This window comes from Magallana gigas, chromosome 3 (genome assembly GCF_963853765.1).
Source record: "Magallana gigas chromosome 3, xbMagGiga1.1, whole genome shotgun sequence".
Lineage (NCBI taxonomy): Eukaryota > Metazoa > Mollusca > Bivalvia > Ostreida > Ostreidae > Magallana > Magallana gigas.
This window is the reverse complement of record NC_088855.1, coordinates 35798605-35807615: the sequence shown is the minus strand read 5'-3', so window position 1 is coordinate 35807615 and position 9011 is coordinate 35798605. Positions and strand designations below refer to the sequence as shown.

Below are 9011 nucleotides of genomic sequence, written 5' to 3'. Positions count from 1 at the left end.
GCATTGACCTTCACATTCAACCTAAAAAATGTGGTTTAAAGTCTCAACATACCCTTTACCATCTCAGTTTAAGTGAAGTATGAGGCAGATAGGGCTAAGGGAGTCATATATACATGTATGCTCTTAAAAAAGATTTTCTTCATTGTCTGAAATGACACTGACTTAGAAACTTATTCAGGGTCACAGCACATCTGTTGACCAAAGGCACTCCATAGGTGAAATATGAGCCATATTGGACCAAGGGAAGGATTATCGGTATAATCCAGAGAAGGATTTTTTCCAGCATAATTCTATGACCTCGACCTTTGAGCTAGAAACTTGGTTCAAGGCCACTGTACACCCTTTACCCTTTGGTACTCTGTGGGTAAAGTTATGATTCAGAATGAGCCAAGGGGAGAGAGATGCTCAGGACAAGTAATTTTGGATGGACAAACAGAATGATCCCTATAGGTCATCTCCATAGCAGGACCCTTACAACAAACTGCATGTAGTTTATTTCAGAATTTATTCAAAACGCTTACCAGTACATCCAATGCACATGTATAAAAACTGTAATAATGTAAATATATATCAAAATTTTTGCTTCAACAAAATTTATGATTAAAATATTGTCAGAAAATAAACGAATAATTGATATAACAGGTAGATGTGATTAGTACTTTAGAGATATAATTGCAGTGGAGACCACAATAAAAATAAGGTACAATCTTTTGGCTATCAATCACGACTTAGAAACCCAGACAGCTCAATTTTATAAAGTACATGTATAAATATCACAGGATAAGGAAGAATGCACTTAGAACATAATTTAATTACTAAATAAGTCAGAAGTATGTGTTCTACATTCAATTTCATCATTATGACATTTAATTTATATTAATAACTGTAAGTGAAAAATGCCAGTATCAAACTAGAGGTACTGTGAGCAAGCTCACAATTGATACCCCCCGCTAAGAAAAAAATCATAACGTGTGTATTTTTGCTATTATAGAAAATATTGGATGAATCTGTTTCACTGACCATTTTCTATAAATAACAACTGCTCTATTTTTTAAAACTGTTAATGCTAATAGGAGTAAACAAACCAATATCTATCCTTTAATTCCATTTTATTTTAAGTTAACTGTTAATGCATGAGGACATTTGCATCCTTCCTTTAACAACCATGACTCAAATCAAACGAAATCCACATGTCAAGCAGCCATTTAATATTTAAACATTTTGAATTATTGGTATACTGAGCCCGATTTTTTCCAAAATTTTATTTCCACACATTTTTTTTTCCAAATAAAAATTTCATCGGGGCAGGCCATTTTCAGAGAAACGGGGATGAAAATCTAAAAATAATTTTATGTGGCCTGAGAAGAGCAAGCTTAGTGTCAAATTTTAGCTTCTAATATTTCCATTAATACAAGAAATGACACAGACAAAATTTAGCATTTTCGAAACAATGACCTTGAACTTCCTCAATTGACCTTGGGTCAAGGTCATGACACACCCTTATGTCATAAGCAATATTTGTGTGAAGTAAGAACATTCAATGCTTCTCCAAAAGGAAAATATGGACCGGACATGAATTTTGCATTTTTTTCTGCCAGAGACCTTGACCTTACACGAATGACCTTGGGTCAAGGTCATGACACACCCTTATGTCATAAGCAATATTTGTGTGAAGTAAGAACAATCAATGCTTCTCCAAAAGGAAAATATGGACCGGACACGAATTTTGCATTTTTTTCTGCCAGAGACCTTGACCTTACATGAATGACCTTGGGTCAAGGTAATGACACACCCTTAGGTCATAAGCAATCTTTGTGTGAAGTAAGAACTTCCAATATTTCTCCATAAGAAAGATATGGACCGGACACGAATTTTGCATTTTTTCTGCCAGTGACCTTGACCTTGCCTGAATGACCTTAGGTCATGGTCATGACACACCCTTAGGTCATAAGCAATCTTTGTGTGAAGTAAGAACCTCCAATGTTTCTCCATAAGAAAGATATGGACTGGACACGATTGCACAGACAGACGGACAGACGGACGGACAAGGTGATTCCTATATACCCCCCAAACTTTGTTTACGGGGGGTATAAATATGCCTCATAAAATATAAATAGTCATTTAATACATTTCTTTCAATAGGTAAACCATTTCTTTTACAGTAACTATAATAATTTTTATCATTTTAACAGTACATGTAATAGTTACTGTTATAATATGAGAAAATATCTACATTGTACATGTAGAAAGAAATCTTAAGGCTTGTGAATTTATTAAATAGTACTAGTACATGCACATATATCATGTACATAGATCTAACAACAATGCATATGTCTGCATTTTACTAATTCATTTAAAAAAGAGCTATAAACAGTCATAAAGAACAAGAGGCCCAGGGGCCACATCGCTCACCTGAGCAACAATTGCCTTAATTCTGATCAAATTAGCATTACAGTATCAAAATATCTTGACAACTGAGTACAGTAGATCTTGCTAAAAAAAATTGAAAATCTGCAAATTTTTATCCACCTCTTATTTTTTGGTAAATACCAAGCCCCTTTTGTTGTTGTACCTGTAAGAAGATTTTTCTCTATTCCTATATACCCACCCCCCCCCCATTTCGTGGCCCCGCTTTTCTCTAGGGAATCATGGTTTCATCATGCAAACTTAAATCTGCATAACCTGTGCTTTCACACTAAGTACTGGGTTTTGGACCGAAATATTTCCCAGAATATTTTTAAAGATTTTCTCTATTTATTCCTATGTAAAAATTCAAACCGCCATCACGGTCCCGCCCTACCACTAGGGACTGTGATTTTGGAAACTTAAATTTACACTACCCGAGGATGCCTCTACACAAGTTTAAGCTTATCTGGCCAAATAGTCTTTAAAAAGAAGATTTTTAAAGATTTTCTCTATATATTCCTAAGTAAAAATTCATCCCCCATTGTGGCCTCACCCTACCCCTGGACTCTTATTTAAACAAACTTGAATCGATATGATCTTGGAATGCTTCCACTCAAATTTGGGCTTTCCTGGCCTAATAGTTTTGAGAAGAAGACTTTAAAAGATTTTCTCTATATATAAAAATTTATTCCCCATTGTGGCCCCGCCCTACCCCCAGGGACCATGATTTGAACAAACTTGAATCTACATTATCTGAGGATGATTACACGCCAATTTTAGCTTTTTTTTGGCCAAATAGTTTTAAAAAGAATTTTGTTTAAAGATCTTCTCTATATATTCCTATGTAAAACTTGATCCCCCAATTGTGGCCCCACCCTACCCCCGGGGATCATCATTTGAACAAACTTGAATCTACACTATCTGAGGATGCTTTCATTTTAATTTGAGCTTTTCTGGCCTAACAGTTTTTGAGAAGAAGATTTTTAAAGATTTTCTCTATATATTCCTATGTAAAACATGATCCCCCTATTGTGGCCCCACCCTACCCCGTTGGACCATGATTTGAACAAACTTGAATCTACACTATCTGAGGATGCTTTCACTTAAAGTTGAACTTTCATGGCCTAATAGTTTTTGAGAAGAAGATTTTTAAAGATTTTCTCTATATATTCCTATGTAAAACATGATCCCCCAATTGTGGCCCTACCCTACCCCCGGGGACCATGATTTGAACAAACTTGAAGCTACACTTCCTGAGGATGCTTCCATTTAATTTGAGCTTTTCTGGCCTAATAGTTTTTGAGAAGAAGATTTTTAAAGATTTTCTCTATATATTCCTATGTAAAACTTGATCCCCCTATTGTTGCCCCACCCTACCCCGGGGACCATGATTTGAACAAACTTGAATCTACACTATCTGAAGATGCTTCCACTCAAATTTGAGCTTTCCTGGCCTAATAGTTTTTGAGAAGAAGATTTTTAAAGATTTTCTCTATATATTCCTATGTAAAACATGATCCCCCAATTGTGGCCCCACCCTACCCCCGGGGACCATGATTTGAACAAACTTGAATCTACACTATCTGAAAATGATTCCACTCAAATTTGAGCTTTCCTGGCCTAATAGTTTTTGAGAAAAAGATTTTTAAAGATTTTCTCTATATAGTCCTATGTAAAACTTGATCCCCCAATTGTGGCTCCACCCTACCCCCGGGGACCATAATTTGAACAAACTTGAATCTACACTACCTAAGGATGCTCCCATTTTAATTTGAGCTTTTCTGGTCTGATAGTTTTTGATCAGAAGATTTTTAAATATTTTCTCTATATATTCCTATGTAAAACTTGATCCCCCTCTTGTGGCCCCTCCCTACCCCCGGGGAACATGATTTGAACAAACTTGAATCTACACTACCTGATGATGCCTCCACACAAGTGTAAGCTTTTCAGGCCAAATAGTTTTTGAGAAGAAGATTTTTGAAAAATACCAACAAATTTTCAATATTTCTCAATTATCTCCCCTTTAAAGAGGGCGTGGCCATTCATTTGAATAAACTTGAATCCCCCTCACCTAGTGGTGCTTTGTGCCAAATTTGGTCGAAATCTGCCCAGTGGTTCTTGAGAAGAAGATGAAAATGTGAAAAGTTTACAACAACGATGACGACAACAACGACGACGACAACGACAGATAACGGACAAATTGTGATCAGAAAAGCTCACTTGAGCCTTTGGCTCAGGTGAGCTAAAAACTGTGAATAACAAGTAATTAAGAATAAAATATGTTATCTAAAATAATAAAATGAAAACAAATATCTGCTCAGAGTACAGATAATCACATTATCCTCATCTTGGAAAGTAATCATGTTAAAACTTCATATCCATGCAGGTAACAAGTTTCTCGAGTTCAACAGTAATTGCTAACACTACCATAAATATAACAAAAACAGAAAAGATTAGAGTGAATATATATGCTAAAATAGTTGTCATCCTTCAGAACAGAAGTCATTCCATGTTATTTTCCCTGATTCTCGGGCAGCCTTTTTGTGACAGCCAACCTGAACCAGTTTAAGGTTCTCCCTGGTGAAGAGTAGTTTGTATAGAAGATCTATGTTTAGGTCCTGATGTTTCTGTTTACTGTGTGCTGCCTCAATAAACCTTGGAATTACTTCTCGAGATTTTTCTATTCTGGTAAAGAAAAATACATTTTTATATTCAAAGATTACGTTATACATTTTGAGAGTTCTTTTGAAGCCCAAAATACAGACTTCTTTTGAAAAATTGGTACAAATCTACTAGCATCCATTTGCTTCTTATCAAAGTTTAAAATAGCAGAGTTCAAAATTAACTTGCAGTGAAAACTTTCGTTATTCTAAAAATATCTTTATCTGAATTGGCCAGAGTTCTTTAGATATCTTACATGTGATCTAAATTCCACAATCCAAATAGCTGCCTATATCCTTTGGAAGCATACGGGTTAATGGTGTGAAATTTGTCACAGTTGTCCATGTCAAAGGGTCCCTCACAGCGAAACCAGCCCTGCTTGTCACACATTCGTTGTTTTTCACTCGCTGTTCGGTCGAAGTAAGATGAATGAAAGTCTGATTTCTTGAGTTTCTGGAACCCTTCCTCAAGGAGATCAAGCAGATCCTGTTTGTACTCTTTGTCTGCTTCTCTTTCTATTTGTTCCTTTGCCTGCATATTAAAATCAAAACTGATCAAGCATGAATGTACTTTTAGGCTCATCTGACCATGGACTCAAATTAGCTACTCTGATCAAAGAGTGCCTGGTGTCCATCTATCTTTCACTTTTTCAACTTCCTTTTCAGGAACCACATGACCCATATTAACCAAACTTTACACATACATGTATATGTATATTATCTTTAGATAATAAGGCTTCAATTTTGTTTCCTAATGCACGATTGCACCCTATTCTAAAGGGAAATACTGGTAAACAAGCAAAAATGTGACAAAATTTCATACATTGGCAAATATGCTTTACGCAAACTTCTCATGAAGAACCTCACCTAACGTAGGACTTCCATGAAGTTCACAAAAGGAACTTTCATGAGAATTACCAACTTCACTAGTCAAGGGTTTCTGATCCAATTATGAGGAGAGTAGCATATTAAAAACCCTTGGCTAGCAAAGATGGAGAATTACATCAGTTGAATTTCCATGAATATTGCAAACAATATTATGTAATTTAGAGATAACAACCACAAAATAATTTGCACAGGAGAAAATATCACATGAAACCATGAGCAATAAATTTAATAAAAAATACATGTGAATGCTCTTTTTGTCTTAAATTTACAAGAGACAAAAAGACACAAAATTGGCTGTGTAATGAAACATTCTATACACTGATTGAACAAATTCATTTAGATACTGGTATGCTTACTGAATGGAATACATTCTGAACAAACTATAAAACTCACTGTCATGTAATAGCTGCGTATCCGAGTTTGTGCACTGTGTCTCATCACGTCACTTTTGGTTTTATATTTCTTATTGAGGCCTGCATAAAATGATCAACATTTAGTCTGTGCAAAACATATAAATGTATGCATATATTTTAGTAGTTATACATATGTATTAAAACATTCAGATTCAGAATCTATTTTTCTACATCTTTAACATCCTCATAGGTAATCCATTTAAACTAACTAGTATCCTCTGTGAGTATCACACAATCATCCACTTTAAAAATCTTCTTTAATACTAAGATATAATTCAATGTATACATGTAATTGTACAATTTAGCTAATAACTTTCTAATTAGTTTTTTCCCTCTTATAAATATGGCTCTGAAGTCAAAAGGTGATATGTACCACAAACCCGGTACATTTATTCATATACCAGTATGTAGTACTTCAAATTGTGATGGAACTCTAAAGCCCAATGGTCACACCAAAGTCTAATTGTTTGTGCTAAATCCTGATGGTTTAACACACTATAGTCCAATGGTTCACATGCAGTCAACATACTTCAGAGGTGTGACACTCATATGTCTGATGGGTCCACATATGCACCAAAGTTCAATAGTTTTCCCTGCCAAAGCCCAATGGTTCTAGGCCAATAAATAAATTTAACAAAGCACAAATATATTTATTCACAGCTCCCCCTCCACCCCCCTAGTTTGATAGTTTAGGTTAGAGTTTTGAGTGTCATTAAATTATTTAAAGCAACTTGGGTGTAACAGGTATTTGGACATTTTTTGTTCTCGCAATCTTCTATCATAAACATTTTTTTTTTATTACCTAATCAAAGGGATTTTGTTGTTTTAATACAGATTAAATATTTTTGTCTATTTTGTAAGTGTATTCAGGTTTGAAAGTGATCTATTGAACTGTCGGTCAATAGACTGCGATCTATTGGACCGCCGGTCAATTAGACTGTGATCTATTGGACCTGCAACGTATTTTAGAAAAAGTTTAATTGCTACAAGATTAAAAGATAACTTTATTATGTTTTATTAGTATTGTTCTTAAAAATTATCTGTTAGGTCATCTTGGTATTGATTAACAATGACCTTAATGCATAATGGTATGAAAACCTAGCTTCTGTAATTTATAATTGTGAACACAAAATACTAAAAAAGGAATTAGGTAATAAAACAATTATTTAATGTCTGAACAGTCAAAAGACCCGAATTTTTTCCTTTGGTGCAGGGAACAACTCAGTATGATCTATTCCCTGCACCTCGGGGAAAAATATTTGGGTCTATAAACTGCTCAAGCATTAAATAATTGTATACTACCTCACTTATAACCGACCAAAACTGCCAGAGACTTGGGTAGTTTGTCTCACTCTTTTCCATTACATTGTCAAATACATATCCTTTGTCGGGACAGTCGGTCGATTCCATCTTTGGTGTAGTACTTCAAGACATGCATGCACCTTGTAGCAACAAACCATTTGACTTGGGCGCAGACCATCAGACTTTAACCTGACCATTGGACTTTGGCATGACCATCGTACTATTGGTATTACACGTATAATATGGGAACATGTTTGTGCTTAATTTTATTGAAAACAGACTTCACCTTCAAACCAGTCCTCATGGTCCTGCCTTTTTTCCGAGGATGTGTTTGTCTCTAAGAGTTCAAGGTACTGAGAAATAATGTGGATCTTCTCTGGTGCATTTTCCGTTATGAGAAGATCACGAATCTGTGAGGCAATCTCGTTCTTCCGCGTTGCACAATATAGCTTGCTTAGAGCATCATGAATGAGGACCCCAGCTGTTAATAAAGTATAGAGTTACTGGCCGGTTTTGTAGTGTTGTCAATGCTTCTAATATATGAAATATTTCCCAAGGCCTAATTTTAATAAATCGTAAAAATTGCTTTTCTGACAACAGTCTAAAGAACATTTTATCAACATAAGAGATATGAACCTCCTCTCCAAGTTTCGCCTTTCTTCAAAAAGACAAACACAGTTTGAGCTGGAAGCTTTTTGAAAAATTTGTCATCTGTTACTGCAGTGCCATCATCTTCAATTAAAACTGTAACCTCCCCTGGATTCAACTGTAAGATATAAATACGGGGTTTTGAAAGGGTACAATTTCTTAATAAGGATGATCCCTAAGCTCAGCTTAAAATTTATAATCTGACAGCTGAGATTAGGCTGACGCCATCAGCTAACGTAACTTTACCATGATATACATTTTCAACAGTTATCAATCTTCAATTAACAGTAAGTGTATGAACAAATTATTTCCTTCTCTTTGTGTATAAGTAATGTCATTAATTTTCCTTCTGGAGAGAGCTAGAAAGAGACTCTTCTGCAGCTCCATAGAGAGAATCTTGCCTTTAATTTTTCTGCCCCTTTCTCCAGTAGTTCCTTAAAGTTTTTTGCCGTCACTCCTATTCTCTGTTCGCGTTTCACGTCTTGAACTTTGTAAGCCTTCATTCCGCCATTAAATAATGACAAAAATCGGTCTAGTATAAAAGTCATTTAACCGTATGTTCTTTTAATGACCCACGTGCTATTTTTAGAAACTTATTGTTTTTGATATTTCCCGCTTTAAAAATAATCCCAAAATATGGGATCAAAATTATATATTCTGTAATTTTTATAGTGGATTAGGTATATTGAATAGA

At 35.1% G+C, this 9011-nt stretch overlaps 1 protein-coding gene across 1 annotated transcript; it reads right to left on the bottom strand.

Moving 5' to 3' along the window:
* Positions 1–486: 486 nt before the first annotated feature.
* Positions 487–8916, bottom strand: LOC105341521 (DNA fragmentation factor subunit beta). The gene is made up of 6 exons (XM_011448083.4): positions 8719–8916; positions 8306–8435; positions 7956–8150; positions 6348–6427; positions 5324–5598; positions 487–5091 (listed from the first exon to the last, which is right to left on the bottom strand). Exons 1-6 carry the CDS (start codon positions 8863–8865, stop codon positions 4890–4892), a joined length of 1029 nt encoding a protein of 342 aa, XP_011446385.3. The 5' UTR covers positions 8866–8916; the 3' UTR covers positions 487–4889.
* Between the last annotated feature and the right edge of the window lie 95 nt (positions 8917–9011).

Excerpts from the sequence above, each read along its gene's own strand:
- LOC105341521 (XM_011448083.4), bottom strand. The coding sequence starts at position 8,865 with ATGACTTTTATACTAGACCGATTTTTGTCATTATTTAATGGCGGAATG. Across the intron at positions 6,428-7,955 it reads CCATGAGGACTGGTTTGAAG|GCCTCAATAAGAAATATAAA; the intron begins GTGAAGTCTGTT and ends CATTTTATGCAG. Across the intron at positions 5,092-5,323 it reads TTGTGGAATTTAGATCACAT|AATAGAAAAATCTCGAGAAG; the intron begins GTAAGATATCTA and ends TTTCTTTACCAG.